The sequence below is a fragment of the Suricata suricatta genome, chromosome 12 (assembly GCF_006229205.1).
Source record: "Suricata suricatta isolate VVHF042 chromosome 12, meerkat_22Aug2017_6uvM2_HiC, whole genome shotgun sequence".
Taxonomy (NCBI): domain Eukaryota; kingdom Metazoa; phylum Chordata; class Mammalia; order Carnivora; family Herpestidae; genus Suricata; species Suricata suricatta.
This window is the reverse complement of record NC_043711.1, coordinates 58,059,238-58,085,535: the sequence shown is the minus strand read 5'-3', so window position 1 is coordinate 58,085,535 and position 26,298 is coordinate 58,059,238. Positions and strand designations below refer to the sequence as shown.

At 40.1% G+C, this 26,298-nt stretch overlaps 2 protein-coding genes and 1 pseudogene across 5 annotated transcripts in view; 1 reads left to right on the top strand and 2 right to left on the bottom strand.

The window, feature by feature from the left end:
* Positions 1-17,801, top strand: part of GINS1 (GINS complex subunit 1) — a 31,425-nt gene extending 13,624 nt beyond the window's left edge. For 2 of the 4 annotated variants that reach the window (XM_029916791.1, XM_029916794.1), the window contains exons 3-7: positions 1,857-1,955; positions 2,461-2,551; positions 6,318-6,434; positions 14,211-14,285; positions 17,262-17,801. In XM_029916791.1, the coding sequence (XP_029772651.1) occupies positions 1,857-1,955; positions 2,461-2,551; positions 6,318-6,434; positions 14,211-14,285; positions 17,262-17,330 (451 nt within the window). In that variant the 3' untranslated portion in view covers positions 17,331-17,801. Of the gene's footprint in view, positions 1-1,856; positions 1,956-2,460; positions 2,552-6,317; positions 6,435-8,392; positions 8,545-14,210; positions 14,286-17,261 lie in introns of those variants that run through there. The other 2 variants (XM_029916793.1, XM_029916792.1) reach the window with 2 other exon arrangements.
* Positions 17,802-18,657: 856 nt separating this feature from the next.
* On the bottom strand, positions 18,658-22,810 carry LOC115274485 (annotated as a pseudogene).
* The window catches only part of NINL (ninein like), a 239,084-nt gene continuing 234,956 nt past the window's right edge, over positions 22,171-26,298 (bottom strand). Inside the window, exon 25 of the mRNA XM_029918717.1 lies at positions 22,171-23,052. Coding sequence (XP_029774577.1) covers positions 23,005-23,052 — 48 coding nt within the window. The 3' untranslated portion in view covers positions 22,171-23,004. The remainder of the gene's footprint in view (positions 23,053-26,298) is intronic.

Sequence of the window (26,298 nt, the reverse complement as noted above, 5' to 3'; positions counted from 1 at the left end):
AAAGAGGTGGTGGTGATGGTGGAGGGCACTTGTGGGGAAGAGCACTGGGTGTTGTATGGAAAACAATTTGACAATAAAATAATATGGGAAAAAAGAAAAATAAAGGAGGCTTTTGACTGTCCAGGGCCAGTCAGGCCGTGTTCTTTTAATGGTGTCTCTGAGTTTCTCTTGTTGTGCCTTTGATCATTTTATTTCCCTACTCAGTGCTATTTGGGACTCTCCATCATGTGTACTTTGGCTTGTTTCTTGGGGTAGCCCTGAAAAGGAAAACAGGTAGACAAACACACAGGGAACAAAAGCACGCAAATGCACAAGCAAATCAAACAAACAAACAAACCAAAAGGGGAAAGGAAGAGAAGAAAAGAAAAGGAGAGGAAAGAGAAAAAAAGAAGAGAAGAAAAATAAAGGGGGGGGGGCAGAGACAACAAATCACAATGGACAGCCCAAAAGTGTATAACCAGCTGAGGGGAGAGATAAGGATGAGATACAGGAGAATATATCTGGATTGCAAAGAAAAAAGAAAAAGGAAAATAAAGCGTAAAATTTTTTAAAAAGTAAAAAAGAAAAATACAAAAAAGCAGCAGCTCCCCTTCGCTGATGGGCTTGGTTTGGTGTAGTAGGTCTCTGGGGCTGCTCTCAGAGGCCCTGCCTTGGTGGTTGTAGGGAGAAAATGCTGGTGCCCCAGCCTCTGCTGGAACTAAGCGCTGCATGCCACTCTTATGGATCTGATACCCCTGTGCCGAAGACAAGCCAAGTTGTATTTTCCAAGCCTCACCTCGCTTCAAAATCATAGTCCATGCACTTTAATGCTACCACAGATTAGATGTACTCTCTTTGGAGGCTGGCTTCTTAGTGGGATCTCGTAGCAGGAGAGAGCATTTCTCTTGGTGTCATCCGGGATTGATGCTGTCACCACCTGAGGCAAGGTGCGCTCCTGCAAGCTGTTGCCTCCCAACCAGGATCAAGTAGGGGTGGAGGCGGATTTCCTTGTGCTACCCAGGATTTGCGCCTCTGCTGCCTGAGGCGAGGTGCACCCCTGTGGGCCACTACCTCCCAGCTGTCATCTCCCAGGGGGAGGAGGCTTTTGTTTTTTTTTCTTCCCCGGTGCTATCCCTGGGTCAGTGCCAATGCCACCGAGCTCACAGAAGAATTCGCCAGCTATATGGGGCGGGTTTCTCTCCCCAAGCCCAGCGGTTATATATGGGGTGAGAGTTTCTCCTTCCAACCCCAGTTAAGTTCTTTATCTACTCTCTAGAGATACTACTATGAGCATGTTCAGTTTCTCTTTCTCTTCCCCTTGTCTCTCTGGGGCTCCACGTGCTTTTGCTGTGATGGGCTGGGGCTCCCACCTCCCCTGCCCCCTCGGGCTGGCCCGTTTTCCAGTCTTCCCAGTTTGCACTCACTCAGGCATCTTTGGGCTTGTCTTCTTTCTGAAGTCTGTATTTTCTCCTCCTACTCTTGCAGAACAGAGTAATGTCCTCAGTTTGATAGATGCAAGCGGGCAAAGTTTATAGAGCTCCCTACTTTGCCATCTTGCCTCCCAACACTGTCTTTTGAAAATAATGGAGATTAATCAGTGTGCAAAAATACAAAATACCAAATTTTTAAATAATGATATCGTGATCTTAAGTTAATTAGTTCACTTTGGCTTTTTTATCTTTTAACATAATAAAAACTCTGATGTGGAGGCAGGTACTATTTGGTTACAATAATTGCTTTATTATATAAATGGGCAAAAACAAGCAAGGAAGTCTTTTCTTAGTTGGCTTTGAAAATTTTACTTATGCTAAAATATACATATTTGTTCTTTTCTTCTTTTATTTAATGTTCTTTTCTTCTTTAAATGTTCTTATCAGGAATGAAGTGAAGTCAGGTGGACAAAGTGATTTAATACCAACTATCAAATTTAGACACTGTTCCTTGTTAAGAAATCGACGCTGCACTGTAGCATACCTGTAAGCTTCTCGGTTTTTTCTTGGGGTAGCAGGGAACAATGGAGGGTTTTGCATGTTGTTTCCTAATTAAGCGTTTTGAATGGATAACTAGAAATTCTTAGGTTTTTTTCCTGTGTAAGCATTCTAAATACTGCTCTTTTTTCCATTATTTGTTTTATCATGAAAAATGCAGTATTCAAAAACTAGGGAGAATATTATGAACCCTCAGGGAGCCATCATCTATGTTTAATAATTTTTAACATTTTGCCAGATTTGCTTCATCTTGTTTTATTTGTGCTCAATTAATCTAGAACATCATGGCCTTTTACCACTGAATATTTTAGTATGCATCTCTAAGAAACAAGGTCCTTTTTGGACCTTTTTTCACCTGACCACTGTACCATTCTGAAACCCTAAGAAATGAAGAAGCCTTCACCACATCTATCCTGTCCATATCTGTGCATCCCTATTGTCCCAAAGTTGTCTTCTTACAGTTAAGCAGTCTCATACTTTTTTCTTGTCCTAGGTATGATCGATTGCTTCGGATCAGAGCACTCAGGTGGGAGTATGGCAGCGTCTTGCCAAATGCTTTACGATTTCATATGTCAGCTGAAGAAGTGAGTTAGCACTGTTGTTCATGTTTCTGAGTCTGGAAAATGCTGGTTTTAGCATTGTCCTGTGATAGTATTTACAGTATTTCTCTTTCTGTTTAACATCTGTTTTTTATCAGTTTTTGGCTTGTATTTATTTGATATATATTGTGGTAAGAATGGTAGGAGTAATTCACAATGCTATGTGGAAACCTCTGTTATTGACAGAGTAAAGGGTCCCATTATGTTACTTATTAGTGATGCATCAGTAGGATTAAAAAAACTGGCATTATTATTTAGGTGTGTGCCTGTGTGTGCATGCACTTTCCTAGTCAACATGAACATTCTTCATTTGTCCAGTCACTAAGACACAGAGCTAGCCTTGGGATGCCTGGGTGGCTCAGTCAGTTGAGCATCCTGCTTGAGCTCAGGTCATGATCTCGCAGTTTGTGGGTTTGAGCCCCATATCGGGCTCTGCTGACAGCTAGCTCAGAGCCTGGACCCTGCTTCCGATTCTGTATCTCCCCCTCTCTCTGAGCCTCCCCACTCGTGCTGTCTCTGTCTATCTCTCAAAATTTTTAAAAAATTTAAAAATTTAAAAATAAATAAAATAAAAAACCAGAACTAGCCCAGTATTTAAGGACACAGAACTGGAGTCAAGTAAACTTGACTCAGACGTTGTCTCTGTCACTGTCTAATCTTGGGCAAGTACTTGCGTTCTCTCTATGCCTGAATTCCCTCATTTACAAAATGAGGATGGTAGTACTTACCTTTAGCAGATTTGCAGTGGCTTCTGACACTAACTGCATAGAGTTAGACTGAACTTGACAGTCTAAGGCTGCCCTCTGCAGACACTTACCATCTGACTAACTGGCTACAAATTCAGGGTTCCTCCTATCTCCTTCAGTTTGGGACTTTGAATCTCTTAATGTCAGTCCAACTTCCAGAGAGGAAAGGGGAGTTAGAGATGGAGCTCAGACACATGGGTAGTGATTCAAGCAATGATGCTTGTGTAATGAAACCCCAGTAAAAAAAGCTTGTGTGAGCCTCCCTGTTTGATAGTGTTTTGTGTGTACTGTTACACATCATTGTGCCATCAGTATATGTTATGAATTTGTAGGGATAGAACACTAGAGCTTCAAATTTGCTAACTGTGAGTAAGACTGTCCTGTCCTCTTCAAGGTCCTTCTTAGCCAGACTGAGTCAAATTAGCTTGAAACAGATTAACAGGAGGAAATCAAATTTAACTTCATACATGCAGGGAATCCACACAGACATGGAAATTCCAAAGATAGGCAAAATGAAGTATTTGTGTGTGTGTGTGTGTGTGTGTGTGTGTGTGTGTGTGTGTGTGTGTGTGTTTAAGTAAGATCTGTGCCTAGTGTGGATCTTAAATTCAAGACTCTGAGATCAAGAGTCACTTGCTCTACTGGCTGAGCCAACCAGGCACCCCAAGGGTTAGGTGTTTAGGACTTCAAAGGTAAAGAATATAATCCTCAGGAAGAATGAAAAAAACATGTTTAGTAAACAGATCTTTGTTGGGCCCACAGAAACAATGAGACAGAGAGGACTTGCATCAAACTGCCCTTGCTAAGTTCTTCCTTGTCTACCATACCTTGTTCATAGCATAACATAGTTGTCTATGGTGGTAGCTCTCTTCCTAGAGCAGATCTTCTATCAAAAAAATTTTAAGGCAGTTGTAGGGAAGGTAAAGAGCTTTTCCTGAATCTACTGGGTTTTTTATTTTTGAAAAAAAAATTTAATGTTTATTTTTGAGAGAGAGACAGAACATGAACAAGGGAGGGGCAAAGAGAGAGGGAAACACAGAATCTGAAGCAGGCTCCAGTCTCTGAGCTGTCCGCATAGAGCCCAATGCGGGGCTCGAACTGTGAGATCATGACCTGAGCTGAAGTCTGGATGTTTACCCAACTGAGCCACCCAGGCACCCCTGAATCTGCTGGGTTTTAGTTGCTTTTTAACTCAAAATAGTCTTCATGCCAAAGTGGCCCATTTTGGGGTGACCTACCTTTGGCCCCTGTAGTACCCTCCCAGACCTCACTGTGTGTGTCTTCCTTTGGCTGGATCTGATTGTTGTCCCTTTAGCTGTGGTAAAATTGTGATTGTAAGTGTAGTGCTTTCTAGAGTTTTGTGAGTCATTCAGGTGCTTTATTGAACCTGAGGGTGTATGTGTGTCTATACACACACACACACACACACACACACACTTTCTAATCAGGATTATGAAGCTGTTTTTCTATGTACTCCTCAGAGCTATATTGTTTTACCTTTCACAAGGACATCTACAGTAATGGCATTGATTTTTGCATATAATGTTAAAAGTCAGCTTGCATTTCGAATATGGATATTGAGATGACCCAGCACCATGTAATTGGAAAGGAGGACCTCCTTTCCCCATTACTCTGTGCATAGTACCACCTTTTTCATAAATTGAGTATCAGAATATCTGGGGATTTGGGATAGGAGACTTTCTCTTGTGTTCTTTTAATCTATTTGTCCTTACACCAGTTCTGTATTTAACTTTCTAATAAGTCTTGAGCAAGCATTCCCTTTAAGTATCTCAACTGTTTTGTGTCCTTTGAAATTCCATGTACATTTTAGACTCAATTTGACAGGTTCTTTGTTTTTCAATGAGATTTTGATTGAGATTGAATTGCATAGATGAGTTGATACAGTACTGAATTGTGACTGTCGTGGTCCCTCCATATATTTAGATCTTTAATATGGTTCAACAATGAAAAAAATTAACAGGTTTATTGAGGTATAATTTACATTCCATAAAGTTTACTCTTTTAAAGTATACAATTCAGTGTTTTTTAGTATATTCAGAGTTGTGCATCTACTACCACCATCTTATTCCAGGACATTTTCATCACCCCCAAAAGAAACTATGTATCCATTATCCATTATTTCATGTCCTCTCCCCTCTTCCCATCTCCAGAGATTGCTAATCTTTCTCTCTTTATAGATTTGTCTACTATGGGGGCGCCCGGGTGGCTCAGTCAGTTAAGCGTCTGGTTTTGGCTCAGGTCATGATCTCACGGTTCGTGGGTTTGAGCCCCGCGTCAGGCTCTGTGCTGACAGCTCCCTCAGAGCCTGGAGCCTGCTTCAGATTCTGTATCTCCCTCTCTCTCTGACCCTCCCCTGCTTGCACTGTCTCTCTCTGTCTCTAAAAAATAAATTTAAAACATTAAAAAAAATTAGATTTGCCTACTATGGATTTTTCATATAAATGGAATCATGTAATATGTGGCCTTCTGTGCCTTTCAAATTAGCATGTTTTTAAGGTTATCTGTGTGCTGACATTATCAGAACTTTCATGTATGGCTGAGTAATATTCCATTGTATGAATATACATGTCTTATCAACTCACCAGTGATAGACACTTGGGTATTTTTCTCAGCTGGGTTTTATACTTTTCAGAAAAACTGTCAGTACGATTTGGAGAGATCATAGTTCTGAAATGGTATATTTTTCATGGTTCTGCTTCTGGTGGAATGTTCCTTAGGTCTGTGATTAAATATGCTATGATTAAATATAAGTTCTGTGAGAATGGAGATTTTTGTTCACTTTGTTAAATGATCCATCCTTAATACCCAGAACAGGGCCTGGTTCACAGCAGGCAGTCAGTTATAAGTAATACTTGGTAGTTTAAATAATGAATGGTCACTAATGATCCATGTGGGAAATGTGCTATTTATAAAAGAATGTGCATACAGTTTTTGCAGGTTTCTTTTCTTATAAATTTGTCAAATGACCATCTCTATGTTTGCAGATGGAATGGTTCAATCATTATAAAAAATCCCTTGCTACTTATATGAGGTCCCTGGGAAAAGATGGAGGTTTGGACATCACACAAGATATGAAACCTCCAAAAAGCCTATATATAGAAGTAAGTATACCTTTTAAAATGGATTTTTCTTTAATGAATAGCTTATGCTGACTTTTATCTAAGAAGAGGGGTATATATTATTAACTTAAATTAAAACAGAAATGAAACATACATCCCAACCAAAAGTGTTACCTGTAGAGGGATGGTGGGAATAGGATAGAATAGTGAAAACTTTCTGAACGTACCTATTTTCACAGTGTTAACTTTAGAAACATATAAATATTTTACATATTAAAAAATTAAAGTAGAAAAGCAACCTACAGATTTTGAAAGCAGAACAAAACAAATGAACCGGTGTTTCAAGTTGGTAGATTAGTCAAACAGGAATTATTTTAGTGTTTTGTATAAGTTTATATATTTATTTTGAGAGAGAGTCTTAAGCAGGCTCCATGCTGCCAGCACAAAGTCTGATGCAGGACTCAGTCTCTTGAACCGTGAGATCATGACCTGAGCCAAAGTCAGGCGCTTAACTGACTGAGCCACCCAGGTGCCCCTAAAAATTTTTTTAAAAAGTGTTATTTTTTAAAAATTGGAGCGCCTGGGTGGCTCAGTCAGTTATGCGTCCAACTTTGACTTAGGTCATGATCTCGCAGTTCATGGGTTCAAGTCCTGTGTCGGGCTCTGTGCTGATAGCTCAGAGTCTGGAGCCTGCTTCCGATTCTGTGTTTCCTCCTTGCTCTCTGCCCCTCCCCTGCTTGTGCTCTGACTCTCTCTTTCTCTCAAAAATAAACAAAAAAAGATGAAAAGAATTACAAAGGAATTTTTATTAGTAATGCATTACTGTTCCTTTGAAACAGTTTATATATTGATAAATCAAACAAAAAAGTAATGGCACCGGTAGCCAAGATTTTCTGTTTTCTTTTATTCTTTTCTTTTCTTTATATTTTTTTAATGTAATTTATTATCAAGTTAACATACAGTGTACTCATGGTTTTGAGGGTAGATTCCCATGAGTCATCACTTACATACAACACCCAGTGATTTTCCCAACTCATGCCCTCGTCAGTGCCTATTACCCATATTCCCCTCTCCCCCACCCCCCTCTCTCAACCCTCAGTTTGTTCTCTGTATTTAAGAGTCTCTTATGGTTTGCCTCCCTCTCTGAAACTATTTTTCCTTTTTCCCTTCCCCCATGGTCTTCTGGTAACTTTCTCAAGTTCAACATATAACATCCGTCTTTCTTTGACTGACTTATGTCACTTAGCATAATACTGTCCAATTCCGTCCACATTGCTGCAATTGGCAGGATTTTATTCTTTTTCATTGCCAACTAGTATTCCTTTGTATATATAAACTACATCTTCTTTATTGATGGACATTTGGGCTTTTTCCATAATTTAGCTATTGTCAAAAGCACTTCTGTATACATTGGGGTACATGTGTCACTGAATCAGCATTCCTGTATCCTTTGGATAAATTCCTAGTTAGTTCTATTGCTGGATCATAGGTTAGTTCTACTTTTTAATGTTTTGAAGAACCTCCATATTGTTTTCCATAATGGCTGCACTAGTTTGCATTCCCAACAGTGCAAGAGGGTTCCCGTTTCTCCACATCCTTGCCAACATCTGTTGTTTCCTGTGTTGTTAATTATAGCCACTCTGACTGCTGTGAAGTGGTATCTCAGTGTGGTTTTGATTTGTGTTTCCCTGATAATGAGTGATGTTGAGCATCCATTCATGTGTCTGGTAGACATCTGGAATGTCTTCTTTGGAAAAGGGACTATTCATGTCTTTGCCCATTTCTTCACTGAACTATTTGTTTTTCAGGTGTTGAGTTTGGTTAAGTTCTCTGTAGATTTTGGATAATAACCCTTTATCCGATATGTCATTTGCAAATACCTTCTCCCATTCTGTCAGTTGTCTTTTAGTATTATTGATTGTTTCCTTTGCTGGGCAGAAGCTTTTTATCTTGATGTGGTCCCAATAGTTACTTTTTGCTTTTATTTCCCTTGCATTCAGAGATGTGTTGAGCAAGAAATTGCAGCTGAGGTCAAAGAGAAGATTTTCAAAATAAGAAAAAAGAGACTCAAATATTAAAATGAAAAAATTAAGTGAAAATTTTGTATTGCCAAACGAGTTTGAAATATTAGCATGGACTCATTTTGAATTATCTCTGTTTTTTTTTTAAGTGTTTCTCAATCAAGAAAACCAATAGGCAACCGACAGAATGGGAAAAGATAGTTGCAAATGACATATCAGATAAAGGGCTAGTATCCAAAATCTACAAGGAACTCACCAAACTCCACACCCAAAAATCAAATAACCCAGTGAAGAAATGGGCAGAAGACATAAACAGACACTTCTCCAAAGAGGACATCCAGATGGCCTACAGGCACATGAAACAATGCTCAACATCACTCATCATCAGGGAAACACAAATCAAAACCAGAAGTGCTGATGCATAGGAGCACATGTACCCCAATGTTCCTAGCAGCACTGTCAACAATAGCCAAAACATGGAGAGAGCCTAAAAGCCCATCACCTGATGAGTGGATCAAGAAGATGTGGTATATATACACAATGGAGTATTACATGGAAATGAGAAAGAATGAAATACGGCCATTTGTAGGAAAGTGGATAGACCTCGAGGGTGTCATGCTAAGTGAAATAAGCCAGGCAGAGAAGGACAGATACCACATGTTTGCACTCATAGGTCTAACAGGAGAACAGGAGAAACCTAATGGAGGACCAGGGGGAGGGGAAGAGGGAAAGAGAGTTGGGGAGAGAGAGGGACGCAAAACTTGAGAGACTATTGAATACTGAAAACAAACCGAGGGTTGAAGAGGGAGGGGGGAAAGAGGTGGTGGTGATGGAGGAGGGCACTTGTGGGGAGGAGCACTGGGTGTTGTATGGAAACCAATTTGACAATAAACTTTTTAAAAAAATAATAAAATAAATTGAAAAAAATATGTATAAATTATAATAAAATAAAAGTTTATACCATGAAAAAAATAAAAGTGTTTCTTAGGTCTGTGCACTGGAAAGACCTAAAAACAACAACCAACCCATGCCATGAACATCCAAATTCTGGAGCCTAAATGCCATTTCCCACTAAAGAAACCCAGATTTAATTGGGGGTGGGGAGGAGGAAGGAGGAAGGCTGTTTCCAGGCTCTTAAATAAAAACACAAGCTGCACATGGAATACTTTGTCTTCGTAGAAAGCAGAGTGCATCAAGGACTCTAAGGGGAGTGCTAAAACCACGGGAGCCAATTTGAAGACGCTCTCATTGGCCAAAGAAGGAATAATCTGAGCCTCAAAATGATTAATTTCAGTGAATTGCATCACCTCAGTTATGTTAGAAGCATGAATGCATAATATCAAGTAACAATAACAATTTAAAAAATAACATCGTTTTGGTCCTCAGAGAATATGAGAAATGCAACTCATTTTGAAAAGGGGTAAATAAGAGGGTCTGGGTGGCTCAGTAGGTTAAGCTTCTGACTTTGGCTCAGGTCATGATCATGGTTTGTGGGTTCAAGCCCTGTGTCCAGCTCTGTGCTGACAGCTCAGAGCCTGGAGCCTGCTTTGAGTACTGTGTCTCCCTCTCTCTCTGCCCCTCCACAGCTCGCTCGCTCCCCCTCTCTCTCGCTCTCTCTTTCAAAAATAAATAAATATTTAAAAAAAATTTTTTTAATTTTTTTTTCAAATGTTTATTTATTTTTGAGAGAGAGAAAGAGCATGAGCAGGGGAGGTGCAGAGAGAGAGGGGGACAGAGTATCCAAAGTGGGCTCTGAGCTGTCAGCACAGAACCTGACGTGGGGCTCGAACCCATGAACCGTGAGATCATGTCCTGAGTCAAAGTCAGACACTTAACCAACTGAGCCACCCAGGTGCCCCTAAAAAAAATTTTTAAGTGGTAAATAAAAGAATGGGATCAACCATCTTTGTCATCTGTCAGCCTTTACTAAACAAGTTCTGTCTCAGCGTAGCCAGATAGCAAAATTGTTTACAAGGGAAATTTCTCTTTGTTTCTTTGTTTCTTCCTTCCTTCCTTTTTTTTTTTTTTTAAGATTTTATTTTTTAAGTAATCTCTATATCCAGAGTGCCTGGGTGGCTAAGTCAGTTAAGTGTCCAACTTCAGCTCAGATCATTATCTCATGGTTTATGAGTTGGAGCCCCATGTTGGTCTCTGTACTAACAGCTCTAAGCCTGGATCTGGCTTCAGATTTTGTGTTTCCCTCTCTCTGTCTTCCCCTCCCCTGCTCACATTCTGCTCAAAAATAAACAAACATTTGGGGCGCCTGGTTGGCTCAGTCGGTTAAGCCTCCGACTTCGGCTCAGATCAGATCTCATGTTTGTGGATTCGAGCCCCGCGTCGGGCTCTGTGCTGGTGGCTAGCTCAGAGCCTGGAGCCTGCTTCCAATTCTGTGTCTCCTTCTCTCTCTGCCCCTCCCCCTCTCATGCTCTGTCTCTCTCTGTATCAAAAATAAAATAAAACATTAAAAAAATTAAAAAAAAAAAACATTTTAAAAAACTTAAATAAAAAAAAAATTTCAGTACCCAACATGGAATTTAAACTTGCTACCCCAAGATCAAGAATTGTATGCTCTATCGACTAAGCCAGCCAGGTGGCCTGGGGAATTTCTTCTTCATAGAAGAATTCTCGCTAATAAATGCAGCAGAAATAAAAGAACTACATTAATGCTATTTTGTAGCCCTAATATGTGGAGGCAAATAGCTTCTAAAACTGGTAGGTGAAAAGTTACTAGAGATGATAATGACGAATATGGATGAGTAAAAGTAATACCTACACCCGCTGATCAATCTTAACATCCAGAAAGAAACAACCAGATGTTTTGTGCTTTGTGAGGTCTTACAAGGAAAAATGCTTAATAACATGATTTGCCAGAAAATCAAACCTGATCTAATCCAGCCTCTAGACCTGACTTCCAGTTTAAAGGACATTCAGGGACAGACATGTTAAGTGACCCCACAAGGATCCACAACAAAATCTAGCTTGTGCGAAACTACTAAACAAACTACCCAGTTACTTTAAAAGGGGAAGAACTGTATAGATTTAGAGACTTGGGAGACTTGTTAGAAACATGAAATGTGTAGCTCTTTTTGGATTCTCATTTGAACATGGCAGCTTAAAAAAATTCATGAGACAAATGTGGCAATTTGGGTATTACCTGGATATTTCATGATTTGAAAATTATTAATGGGCGCCTACTTGGATCAGTTGATTAAGCATCTGACCCTTGATTTTGGCTCAGGTCATGATCTCACTCTTTGTGGGATTGAGCCCCTTGTCAGGGCTCTGAGCTGACAGTGTGGAGCCTGCTTAGGATTCTCTCTCTCCCCCACTTGCAGGCATGCACATGTGTGCATGTTCTCTTTCACTCTCAAATAAACTTGTTTTTTAAATTACTAGTAAGATGTGATAACGATATTGAGATTGTCTTTTAAAAAGAATCTTACACCTGAAACTAATACAACACTATATATTAACTAACTAGAATTAAAATTAAAACTTAAACAAATTTTTAGTGAAACCAAAAGGTGATTCTTTGTGAACAAGAATAAAATTAATAAACCTCTAAAAAATATATAAACAAAAAGAATCTTATTTTGTAGAAATAGGTACTAAAATACTAAAGATGAAATGGTATCCAGGATTTGCTTCAAAATAATCAGAAGTAGGTGAGGGAATGGTTTTGGCCACATCTTGATAACTGTTGATGCCAGTTGATGGAGTTTCATTACTTTCAAAAAAGTCTTTTTACTTTTGAATATGTTTGAGTTTTCCATAACAAAAGTCTGTTTAAAGAACCAAAAGGGGATAGTGGTAGTGGGGATTTTTCTTAAATAGTTTTTCTTGAATTAAGTAAAATACCTTTGGGAGTCATGGTAGGATTCCAGAGGAATCAGGACATGAAATTATCTTGGGAAAGTAAAAGACTGGAACTTGCTGCTGGGGTTGGCTTCATTCACAGCAATGCGAGAACTCAGGAGCACAAACTTCAGTCCTGAGTGCTCAGGGGAGTGGAAGACTGCCCCCTGTGTCCTGTGGCAGCACTGAGATCTAGAGTCAGTTGATGATCTTGGCAGCTGCAGATAAGGTTTTCAAAAGGCTGCTTTACCCTCCTACCTTCGGACCAGTCTCTCCTGATTCTTAGGATATGAGTCTGCATCTGTTCTTTCATGATGTACTTCTGCCTATTCCTCGGAAAAAATATGCTTATTGAAGGAGATTGAGTGAATCTCTTAATGTTTTTTTAATTTAAAAAAAATTTTTTTAATTTATTTTTGAGAGACAGAGAGCGCACGAGCAGGGGAGGGTCAGAGAGAGAGGGAGACACAGAATCCAAAGCAGGCTCCAGGCTCTGAGCTAGCTGTCAGCACAGAGACCGACACGGGGCTCAAACCCACGAACCGTGAGATCATGACGTGAGCCGCAGCTGGACGCTTAACTGACTGAGTGACCCATGCGCCCCAAGAGAATCTCTCTAAAACAAATTTTGGAGACTTACCTATGTCGTATTCTCCAATAGTGATATTTTTTTGAAGAATCTGTAAGAGGCAAGTTGGAATCAACCTAAAACATTATCTTTTCTTTGTAGAAAAGTATCTGATTTTTCAGGATTTGCAAAAGGAACACAATACATGATATTGTCTTCCCTCAGCAGCTCCCTGGATTTTCTTGGTGGCAGCATAGACATAGATATACATTTGGAGATCCTGCCATTCTTCTTCCTCCCCATCCAAACAGGACAGTTGGTAGGGGTGCCTGGGTGGCTCAGTCAGTTAAGCGTCCGTCTTTGGCTCAGGTCATGATCTCATGGTTTGTGGGTTTGAGCTGTGTTGGGCTCTGTGCTGACAGCTTGCTCAGAGCCTAGAGCCTGCTTTGGATTCTGTATCTCCATCTCTCTTTAACCCTCTCCTGTGCACTCTCTCTCTCTCTCTCTCTCAAAAATAAATAAAAAACATTAAAAAACATTTAAAAAAATAAAAACAGGACAGTGAAAGGACACAGGTCTGAACCAAACTGACTCCATGACAGGCTTTAAGTTTCCCCTCTGAGCTTAAAGGCCTAAGTTTTGGTTTCCCAGAATCATTAGACAATAACAGGGAAGGGCACATATTGCTCAACAAGCGACCACCCTAGTAACACCCAATCAGAAGCGGCCAGCTAATATACCTAACATTCCTAAGGACAGGCCTGGAGATGGAAACTATATATAAGTACTTATCGCTTAATGCTAGGTTAACCAGTTACTCACCCCACATGGGGGTCTTTAGCCCACCCTGTAATTGGTTATTTTCGAAAAAGCACTAAAGGTCATGATTGGGTCCTGCCAAAAGTAACAAACACTCTGGACAATGTGTGTGGTTAGAATTGCTGCAAAGGCTGTTATACAATGATGATTGGATTACTGTGCCCATGACATAATTTTCTGTAAACCACTCCCCCTTTCAAACCCTGTAAAAACCCCTACCCAGCCTTTGATCAGGGCTCTCAGCACGGATCCACTGCGTAGGTGAAGTCTGAGGGTCTGAGCTTAAGCCCGAATAAACGCCCTTTGCTTTTGCATGCATGACTCGGTCTCCCTGGTGGTCTCTGGTCTTTGGGGATATTGCCATCTGGGCATAACAGACAGTTGACATCTCCAGAGAACAACAGTAAGGAATACTAGGCCCATGTACACAGAGAAGAAACAAATAGACAGAAAGTCTAGTATTTGTGCTGTGTGGGTATTTCTAGATCCCCTGTTTACTTTATGGCCACTACATATTAAAAATAATTTCAATAAAACATTGGTTTTTCTTTTCAGGTGCGGTGTCTCAAAGACTATGGAGAATTTGAGGTTGATGATGGTACTTCGGTCCTATTAAAAAAAAATAGCCAGGTATTTCTCATCTCAATTGAGATACTTTAAATCTTATAAGGGTGTTGAATGATGGAAATGTTAGAATCACTAGCAAAATAAATGTTACCTTGTAATGGTCATTTGTATCATAAGCATTATGCTTAGTATAAGACATCCTGTTTTGTCCGTTTTCTGAATATAAAGACTTAAAGCAAATATTACATATACTGAGAAAAGGTTAACTTATTAGATTGTTGCTTGTACTTAACACTAAGCATGTTCCTGGGAAATTATCACAGTGGGCCTTATTTGGGTAAGTGGGCTTATTCTAGGTAAGGGCCTGTTAAATTGTTGGATTTAGCTACTTTGAATTTATTAAAAAGGTGCTAAGCCCTCACTTTCAGCTTATACATCACCCTTTAAATCCTAGTTCTTTAACAAGCAAAGAGTATATGGATCAAAAATTTCTAAATATTTAATATATAATCCTAATAGTTTAATAGGGAAAGACTGAAATTGTGAAGTTGCAATTTAAGCTAAATTTTTTTTTACAAAGAATTGCAATATATTGTTTTCTTAGAAGTCATCAAGTTTACATTAGATGTTTTTTCACTTTAGATGAATTTACAGCAGCTAGATCTATTTTTATCCCATCTTAATTGTTCGTAGTCACGTTAGTGCAGGAGGAAAAATGACCTAATAAAAACCACTCTCTTTCCTTCCCATTTTGTGTTTAGCCAGTTAGTATCTAAAGCCCTTAAGTCATTGATGTCTGTGTTTATGCCCTGGAGCAAAGTAATGCTGAGTTAATGTTGTTCCCTTAGGGTGAGTTGATTTATTTTACTAGTACTCTTGGATCTTGAAATAGTTTCCTAAAATAAAGGTTGAACATTTTAAAGACAGATTTTCAGGGGAACCTAAAATCTTTGGTTATTAGGGCAAAAATTTCCCTCCCAAGTATCCTCTTCGAAGTAGGATAGTAATGAATAGAAAGCATATGCTCAAGAATTACTGTCCTAAAGTCCTGACCTTCTGGAGGACCCAGGAGGAAGCTCTGAATCACAAGAACAAAGCTATCCTCATAAAGCAGGAGAGAAGAAAACTTCATTTCCAACACTGGCCTGTGTTTGAATTTCTTTCTCAAGCTCTACGGCTGAGCTCCCCGCCTCCTGCGCTGAGACAGTGATTCCTCACCTGAGGGCCCCGGGGGTGTGGGGCCGATGGAAATCAGCTGCGTCCCTCATCCTGCTCCCTGCTAAACAGTTGTCTCTCCGTGTGGACCATATCCAAGCCTTTCCCTTGAGATGCTTTTGACTTCTCTCTCAGTACTGCCCTACCCTCAGTTATAAAAATGGAGAACAATTATGGGTTGTTGTTGGTTTTTTACCTACTATGTGTTTATCTACTATAGTTGATATTAAAGGAGTTTTTAAATGTCTGACCACATCTAAAACCAGTTTTGTAGAGTTTTCTGTAGAATCTGGTATAGATCATCTATTAATAGGAAAATATCTTTTTGCCAATCTTTTTCTTTTTTTTTTTTTTTTTTTGGAGAGAGTGCACATGAGAGGAGGAGAGGGAGAATGAGAGGGAATATTAAATAGTCTCCATGATCAGCACAAAGCCCAACTCTACGTTAGATCCCACCACCCCGGGATCCTGACCTGCTCTGGAATCAAGTCAGACACTCAGCTGACTGAGCCACCCAGGCATCCCAGCATACATTTCTTTATGCTTGTGCATATGGCAAGCATTGTCTATTTGTCCAGAAATCAGAACCTCTCCCCCTACTTAAAAGTAGGCATTAGAATAACTTAAACAAACACTCCATATTTCTTCCATTTTTTACATTTTTACATTCTTAAGGCATCTCAAAACCTCATTTAACAGGTTAGACAACAGTGTGTCTTCAGCCCATGAGTCTTCCTGGCTGGTCAGGAGGGATTTATTTTATCACAGGCCTCATGGTGGGCCTGTGACCTGGTGAGGTACACAGGGCGACTGAGCTGCATTGTGCATCCTGGAATAATTTTGACAGTTCCTCCTGCTACAGTTACGTTTTTATTTCTTTATTTTGAGAGAGAACACACATACATGCTTGTGAGCAGGGGCAGGGCAGAGAAAGAGAATCCCGAGCAGGCTCATGTTATCAGTTCAGAATGGGGCTTGATTCCACAAACAGTGAGATCATGACCTGAGCCGAAATCCAGAGTCAGAGACCCAGGTGCCCCTGCAGTTACTTTCTAAGAGTATTTGCTTTATACATTCTAATGCAGCATTTGTAGTTTTTACCCAAGTATGTCTGTTTTTTCTTTGAGGTTTCTTTTGTCACCTGTGGAGCTTGGAAAGTTTTCCTGCCTTGCTTTTTGTACCTCCACAGCCCAGGTTTCAGTAAACATTTCATTTTAAGTCCCTGTGCTTCGAGGGAATCAGACAGAGAGGCTCTTTCTGCCTCACAAAGAGAGTGGTTTCCTATCAGGAGGACACAAGACGAGCGCTAGCTGGGTACCAGTGTGTGAACAGCACCCATATTGTAGGTTATAATACTTTTAATCTGGTAGAATACAGGAGGAAAGTTGCCACTGTTGTTACTAGAAGAATAAATGTTCAGACTCAGTACTAGAGACAGCTTAATGGGGAAGATGCTCTTACTAGCGACCTGCTGTCACACTTGTAATCCACTGCTGCAGAATCTCACCTCTGGATTTTCTGTGCAGAAATCCCAAAATGCAGATACTAAGCAAAATTCATACTGGAATGCAGAATTCTTCAGTTAAATTTAACTTAAGCAAACTATGAGTTTGTTTATAAAAATCAGAATTCAGTGTGGTTCTTATTTTTTCATCAGATTTCACTTTTAGTCGATTAAAGTAGCAAATGTGCATGTTTAGCTTTTAACTATTATAGCTGTTTGAAAAATATGTAATCTATTGCTGCTTTTTAATGATGCAAGAATATAATTTTAAATTCTTTTCCAATCATTTCTCTTCCTCTTCTCCCGCCGTTTCTCCTCAGCACTTCTTACCTCGGTGGAAGTGTGAGCAGCTGGTCAGACAGGGCATTCTGGAGCACGTGCTGTCCTGACGTCGGGCTGAGGCGCTGCCAGGCTCTTCCCCGTGGTGTGAGGCGGTCAGGCCACCGAAAGGTCTTCACGTCCTTCACCCTACCTCTTTGATTTTAAAGGTCATAGACATTCTTGAAGATAAACAAGGATATCTGGCTAAGGAGTGTGGTTCTTCTTTTGTACAGGATTCCTCCTCCTCTTTGTAATAAGCTGTATCTATAATCCTAACATTCCTGTAGTTACTACAGTGTGTTTTTTAACAATTTTTTAATGAAAGTAAACGTTTGTTATATTTGAATTTATTTTTTACCCCAATAGTAGTGATTATTTTCAGTGAACATCTCTGATGTTGTCCACAGTATAGCATATTAAGTCATAAAACATAAAGTACAAATCCAAGGAAGGTAGTAATGTCTTTCCTAAATTACAAAACTTTGGTAAATTCATATAGTATTCTCTTTAATACAATAAAATCCTTTGTTGTTGTTGGAGTCATGTATTACTTTAGTGATCATTTTTACTCATTTCAAAAATGTCATCTGAGTATCAAAAGAAAACACTGTGGTTTTAATGGTGGTTTATAGCAGAGCAAGTTATTTTATACAAATTAATATGTCTGTTAAAACTATGCAACTTATCCTTTTAAAGAGCATTCCTTCGGGAGCATCTGGCTGGCTCAGTCGGAAGAGCATGCAACTCTTGATCTCAGGTGTCGTGAGCTTGAGCCCTACATTGGGTGCAGAGATAACTTAAATAAAAATAAAACTTTAAAAACATAAGCATCTGACTTCGGCTCAGGTCATGATCTCATGTTCATGAGTTTGAGTCCCGCATGGGGCTCTCTGCTGTCAGCATAGAGCCTGCTTTGGATCCTGTCTCCCAATCTCTCTGTCCCTCCTCTGCTCATGTTTTCTCTCTCTCTCTCTCAAAAATAAATAAATAAACATTACAAATGAATGAATAAAATAAAATAAATCAAGAGCATTCCTCATGCAAGCCCATTTATTTACCATAGCTGGGTGGTTATATGTGTTTAGGTGGCTCTGCTTTGTTCTGGAGCTGGTCTAAAGCCAGGCAGAATTCCAATGCATGAAAATCTTTTCAATTCTAAAGGAGATTTAATAATGCCAATATGATTTTTAAGTCCTTTTCAAAAGTTGTTAAATTTTCACATAAATACTGGAATTTTCAAAATTAGATGGTCATTTCAAACAATACTACTTCCAGATGATCCAGATGATTTAGAAATCCTGCACTGTTTTGATCAAAACTCATATAGTTTTTCTTCCGCTTATTAAAAAAAAAACTCTGCTTAAAGTATAGTTTTATTTTTTAAAAAACAAATGAATATATTCCAGCTTGCAGAGACCTGGGTGGAGCAGGTGTCACATGCCAACTTTCCTTGTCATTTCTCCTCAAACGCTGCTGCCATTGGTGTCCCTATTCTCCCTCTTGCCAAGCCCACCAATTCTTCAATCTCAGCACTGAATTTATGTACACCCATTCCGTTGTTTCTTGGCCCTTATTAGCATTCGAAGATCCCATCCTTGCCATCAGTCCTTCAAGGTAACTGCAGAGATTGATTCCTTTCTCCGTGACTATGGCTTCTTCAGTCAAAATAGTTTTTTTCTGGGTCCCGAGGATGTGATTTATATATGTCTCAGCTATTGAAACCATATTTGTAAACAAAATATTAATAGATTCAAGTCCCATTGTTTTCTCTGTACGGTTAACTACAGAATGTTCTTGCACATACATTTTAGTTCTTGCTGCACAAATAGATTTTGCAATGGAAGGCCCCTCTGTGCTGAGAAGTCTGTTGCTGTGCACCTTTCTAGAGGGAACTGTCTGTCCGGTACATCAGTTCCAACCATGACTGGGTTCATAGGGTTTGGGTTATTTCTGCATTGCAGCTATTTTAACATTCCCATGGGTGGTCAGAGACCTGCTCCGAAGTCCACATCTTATGGTGCTGGCAGCCCACATGATGTCCAGGGAACCCTGGAGGACAAGGAGGCCAAAAAGTCACACTTGCCCCTGGCCTGCCCCCAGCTACCCAACCACTATTTGAAATATTTTTACTGTTTATTTTTGAGAGAGAGAGAGAGTGAGAGGGTGTGAATGGAGGAGGGGCCAGAGAGGGAGGGAGACACAATCTGAAGCAGGCTCCAAGCTCTGAGCGGACAACACAGCTTGATGTGGGGCTCAGAGTCACGGACTGCCAGATCATGACCTGAGCTGAAGTCAGACACTTAACCGACTGAGCCACCCAGGTGCCCCCTGATTTCTTTTAAATAATCTCTTGTTGCTTAGCCAGAAGGTAGGTCTCTGTATCTTCTGTTGTTTCTGGTGATGTGCACTGTGTAAGCCCTGAGCTGGATTTCTGCAGTATGTGTTTCCAAATCAACCTGGGCAGGTGGAGATGATGGTCTATCAAAATTTTCAGTAGGTGTTTAATGACAATAATGTATCTTCTGGCTATTTGGGAAGGCAGAAAGGAAGGGCACAGTGGAGTTTGCCCATTCCAACTGCAGTGCGTGGTCTGGCTCTTGTCTGCTTGTGAATTTGTGAGGTGGGTACGAGTATCACCATTTAAAAGAGGGAAACAGAAACTGGGGCTAGACGAGGAACTTTGTGCAGTTTTCATCCCAGATTCACACTGACTGAAAAGTCACAAGAAGCAGAGGGCACCTTCTGTTTTTTGAAGAAGTGTGAAGGTAGGGGTTGGAGAGGAATAGAATGCTCTTCTCTGGTAGTCTGTGGTCTTTCTCCACCAGGCCCCTACACGACCAGCCCAGTAATCTGAAAGAGGCATTCAGACTTGGAAGTCCAGATAACCCCAATACCTGGCATATGCTATATGTACAGTTTCATTTTTACACAGGGGAAATGTTTCTGCCAAAATTATATTCAAGAAATCAAGTTACAGAAAGACTTTACTTGGGATGTGGATTTATGTATTTTCATAGTAGACCTACTTAGATCCATTGGCTGCCCTTTGCAGATTATTTTCATTCTCAAAAAAATTTCAACCCATAAATTTTGTAGCCAGATCAGATTTTTACCTAAATCTCTATGGACAAACAATAAGGAAAATTTCCCCAGTGAATGGGATGGATGATGTTGCCATTTTTAACTGTGGGTCTGTGGTCACTCCCTTGTATTCTACTCCCAGAGGACATGAAAGCATGCAGCCAAGTGAGCCCTGACATCCATGCAAGTCTGCTGGGAAGATGCGTGGCTGTGGAGGACACTGCTGTGTTGCCAGCCCAGCAGCATTCCCGAATTTAAACTACACGATATGTTTTTGCATTTAATTTCCTAAATAAAGTAATAATTAAGTATATTTATTTGAAATGAATGTATACTAGTCAGAAATTTGATTTTGGAGGGTTTTATTGATTTATATTGACTACCTCTCTATTTAGAATTGTGGTTAGAATTTTAAACGTGTTTTTTTCTTACGCAGGCGATATACATGCAGCTAGGGAAAACAAGTCAAAAGCAATGTAAGAAATGAAAGTCCATGCCCCCTTCCCTAGCAGACACTGCCACCAATGTGCTCACTGCTAATTGATCTCAGAGTCCAATGCCATTTCTAAGTGGTTTCTTAGATAATGCAAGTGGAATCTTTTTTCTATATATTTCCTAACTTGCTGCAGTTTAAACATGTAAAAAGCTGCAAATAATGAGTTGGCCACATCCTAATATTTATATAAACTCACTTTTTTTCCATATTGTTGTTATCCAGAACTTCCAGAAATATGTTGACTATTGATAATAACAAGTGGCAGCTTGACTTGGTTGGATGCCAGTCTTCTTTCTCAACTTTTCTATCCCAAACTTCAGGAAAAATATCAAACCTGTGGCTTCTCTCAGTGCAACTCGAAGCCTCAAAGTAAATTCAATACTGTAATTAAAAATAAAACAGTGGTTGGGGCGCCTGGGGGACTCAGTCGGTGGAGTGTCCGACTTCAGCTGAGGTCACGATCTCACAGTTTGTGGGTCCAGCCCTGTGTTGGGCTCTGTGCTGACAGCCTGCTTTGGTGCTGTGCTGAGAGCCTGTTTTGGATTCTGTGTCTCCCTCTCTCTCTGTGCTCCTCCCCCTCTCATGCTCTGTCTCTCTCTCAAAAATAAAATATTAAACATTAAAAAATTTTTTATCTCTCTGACCATCCCCAGCTCGCACTGTCTCTCTGTCTCTCAAAAATAAAAAACAAAAAATTAAAAAAAATGTTTTAATAAACTGGTGAAGATGGCAGAGCAGCATGGAAATTCTCTGCTTCTTTCATTCCTGAAATGCAGCTAGATCAGCACCAAACCATTTTGCATACCTAGAGAAATTAATCTAATGCAGATATCTGCATAACTTGAGCCACAGAACTCTTGGCATGTACACAACACAGAGATGGGAACTGGGGGAGAGAGAAGCCATGGATGGTGGGGAGCTGTTCTTGTTTGCAGATAGAGATAGGAGAGTACAGGAAAAGCACTCCCCCTGAAAGCAGCTGGAGACTAGTAGAAAGAGTGGAAACACCACAAAGAACTGAACAAAGGAAAAAAGGAGAGGGTTTCAGTACCATTAGGACTCTATACTGGGGAGCGCAGAGTAGGAAACTGCAGCCCAATATCTGGGTAACTGGTGGGAAGGGCAAATCCCGAGGAGCAGACAGTAAGGTCTGAGGGGTCCTGGGGCCACATGGAAGGAACCGGTTCCCCTGCAAGGAAGACATTTGATAGAGGCTATGCGGCCTCGCTACAGTCAAAGGTCCCAGGGGACCCCAGATTACAGCCATGTTGACTGGTGTTGGAGCAGACACTGTAGTGGGATTCTCGCACAGAGAGTCGTGACACTGAGGCTTTTTAATTTCCATGAAGCAGTTTTATTTGTGCCAACACCACTCATTTGGGTTCATACACAAAGAACTGAGCACCGAATGTCATGTGGCAGTTTTTTATACATTTTCTATTTCTTTGCCATATATGGTAGCACACATAGACATGCAGTCTGATTAAGTAGTCTCCGTTTATAAGGGCATGAGGGATGTTGGCATGTAGGCGCATAGCCAGGTTACCTTGAAATTTTCTCTCCCTTTTGCTCCCCATCTCCTTAGGGAGGGGACCTTACCACAACTGCTGCTGCGACATGATTGCGCAAAATTTTTCCGGGGCTAGTTAGACCTGGCCGCAGTCTCAGGGCCTCTGCAGAGTGTGCCTGAGAGGGGGCCAGCACCGGGCCAGTGCTCACCGAGACCCTCCCCCAGAGGTTCAGAGTCGGTTCAAGCTGCAGGGCCCTCAGAAGTAAGATGTTTGGAAACACAGCCCCATCTGAGGTAAAATTCGAGAGGGAGGTGATGCTTAGCAGGCTGACAGCTTGGTCACAGACAGCATAGAAGCAGGGAGTAGAAAGAAGCTGGAGATGAAGGAAGGGGTGTTTGATTGCCAGTTGGCGAGAGGACAGAGTTCTGATGCTAGCGACTGGGAAGTTGGCTGAGGCCATTGTCACCCCTCCTCCACATGCACGTACACGCATATGGGAGCCACACCAATCCACCCCAGTAAGCTAAGCATCGCCACCGAGGGGAGAACAGCATCAGCCAAGGCCTAGAGAATGACAAGTCTCTGCCCTTGCTTCGTGTACGGACTTAATAAAGTGCTTCATAGTTTGACTTCTAGGGGAAAATAGATGTAATTTCATTTGGATTTCATTTGTTCAATGGTCCATCTATTCATTTTTAATATCTTGGATACAGAAAAAGACAAAGATTATTATTTTCCATTTATATAAAATATTTTTATTTATTCAATATTTTTATTGTATTTTTGTAAAAATTGTTATCGATTTTATTTTCTTTATTACATTTTATTGTATTCATTAAAATTTTTTAATGCTTTTTTTTTCTTTTCCTTTTCTTTCCCTTCTCTATCATATCAGGCTTCTTTCAATAACTAGACAGAAACACACCTAGGATCTAACTTCCTTTATTCGATTTTTTTCTGCTGTTTCCAAATTTTTAATTTTTTATTTTAATTCTTTTCCTTCCTCCAAAATGATGAAAAAAAGAATTCAACCCCCCAAAAAGATCAGGAGGATATAACAGCCAGGGATTTAACACCAATATAAACAAGATGTCTGAACCATAATTTAGAATCACGATAATAAGAATACTAGCTGGGGTTGAAAAAAAGCATAAAATCCCTTTCTGCAGAGATAAAAGAAGTAAAATCTAGTCAGGACAAAATTTAAAATGCCATCAACTGAGATGCAGTCATAAATGAATGCCACAGAGGCAAGGATGGATGAAGCACAGCAGCAAATAGATGACAAACTTGGGAATAATGAAGCTGAAAAAAAAAGAGAGAGAGAGAAACTAAGGCAAAAGAACACGATATAAGAATTAGACAACTCAGTGATATTAAAAGGCATTAAACTCAGTGGCATTAAAAAGGAATAACATCCAAATCATAGGGGTCCCAGAAGATGAAGAGAGAGAAAAAAGGGTAGAAGATTTATGTGAGCAAATTATAGCAGAAAACATTCCTAACCTGGGTAAAGACACAGACATAAAAATCCAGGAAAAACAGAGATCACCCATTAGAATCAACAAAAACTGACCATTAGCAAGGCATATCGCAGTCAAATTCACAAAATACACAGACAAGGAAATAATTATGAAAGCAGCAAAGGAAAAAAGTCCTTAACCTAAAAGAGAAGACAGATCAGATTTACAGCAGACCTAGTCACAAAAACGTGGAAGACCAGAAAGGAGTGGCAGGATATATTCAATGTGCTGAATTGGAAAAATATGCAGCCAAGAATTCTTCATTTTTATTATTACTTTTTTTTACATTTATTTATTTTTGAGAGACAGAAAGAGACAAAGCATGAACAGGGGAGGGGGAGAGAGAGAAAGAGACACAGAATGTGAAGCAGGTTCCAGGCTCTGAGCTAGTGGTCAGCACAGAGCCCGATGCAGGGCTCGAACCCACAAACCGTGAGATCATGACCTAAGCAAAGAGTTGGACGCTCAACCGAGCCACCCAGGCGTCCCAAAAATTCTTTATCCACCAAGACTGTCATTCAAAACAGAAGGAGCAATAAACAGTTTCCCAAACAAAAGCTAAAGAAGTTCATAACCACTAAATCAGTCCTACAAGAAATTTGGGGAGAAGAGATAAAACAAAAAAGATCAAAAGCAACAAAGACTAAAAAGGACCAGAGAACACCACCAGAAACTCCAACTCTATAGGCAACAGAATGGCAGTTAAGTTCATATCTTCCAGTACTCACTTTAAATGTCAATGGACTAAATACTCCAATCAAAAGACATAGGGTAACAGAATGGATAAGAAAACAAGATCCATCTATATGCTATTTACAAGAGATGCATTTTAGATCTAAGACACCTTCAGATTAAAAAGTAAGGGGATAGGGGCGCCTGGGTGGCTCAGTCAGTTAAGCCTCTGACTTCGGCTCAGGTCATGATCTCACAGTTCATGGGTTCGAGCCCAGCATCAGGCTCTGTGCTGACAGCTCAGAGCCAGGACCCTGCTTCTGATTCTGTGTCTCCCTCTCTCTCTGACCATCTCCCGCTCACACTCTGTGTGTGTGTGTGTGTCTCTCTCTCTCAAAAATAAATAAACTGAAGAAAGAAAGAAAGGAAGGAAGGAAGGAAGAAAACAATGCCTTTGGGTTAAAAAAAATTTTTTTAATGTTTATTTATTTTTGAGAGATAGAGAGAGAGAGACAGAGAATGAGCAGAGGGGCAGAGAGAGAGGGAGACACAGAATCTGAAGCAGGCTCCAGGCTCCAAGCTGTCAGTACAAAGCCCAATGCAGGGCTCCAACCCACAGACTGCGAGTTCATGACCTGAGCTGATGACAGATGCTTAACTGACTGAGCCAGGCAGGTGCCTCAACAATGGCTTTGAATGACACACTGGATTGGATGGATTTAACATATATTCAGAACAGTTCATCCTAAAGCAGCAGAATACACAATCTTCTCCAGTGCACATGGAACATTCTCCAGAATAGATTAGGTAGTGGGACACAAGTCAGCCCTCAACGAGTACAAAAAGATTGAGAACACATCGTACATGTTTACAGACCACAACGCTATGAAACTCAAAATCAACCACAATAAATTTTTTGGAAAGAAAACAAATACTTGGAGACTAATGATATCCTACTAAAGAATGAATGGGTTAACCAAGAAGTTAAAGAGGAAATTAAAAAGTACATGGAGGCCAATGAAAATAACACCACAGCCCCAAATCTCTGGACTGCAGCAAAGGCAGTCATAAGAGGGAATTGCATAGCAATCTAGGCCTTCCTAAAGAAGGAAGAAAAGTCTCAGATACACAACCTAACCTTACACCTTAAAGACATGGAAAAAAAAAAGGAAATAAAACCCAAAGGGAGCAAATAATAATAGGGATTAGGGCAGAAATCAATACTATCAAAATAATAATTTAAAAAACAGTAGAACAGATCAATGAAACCAAGAGCTGGTCCTTTGAAAGGATTAACAAAATTGATAAACCACAAGCTAGTTTGACCAAAAAGAAAAAGGAAAGGCCCAAATAAATAAAATCAAGAATGAAAGAGGAGAGATCACAACCAACACTGAAGAAATACAAATAATAATAAGAGAATATTATGACCAATTATATACTATTAAATTGGGCAATCTAGAAGAAATGGAAAAAATTCTTAGAAACATATAAACTACCAAAACTGAAACAAGAAGAAATAGAAAATTTGAACAGATCCACAATGGTAAAGAAATCTGTAATAGGGGCTCCTGGGTGGCTCAGTTGGCTCCGACTTCGGCTCAGGTCAGATCTCACGTTCGTGGGTTCGAGCCCCACATCAGGCTCTGTGCTAACAGCTCAGAGCCTGGAGCCTGCTTCCGGTTCTGTATCTCCTTCTCCCTCTGCCCCTCCCCCTCTTGTGCTCTGTCTTTCTCTGTATCAAAAATAAAAT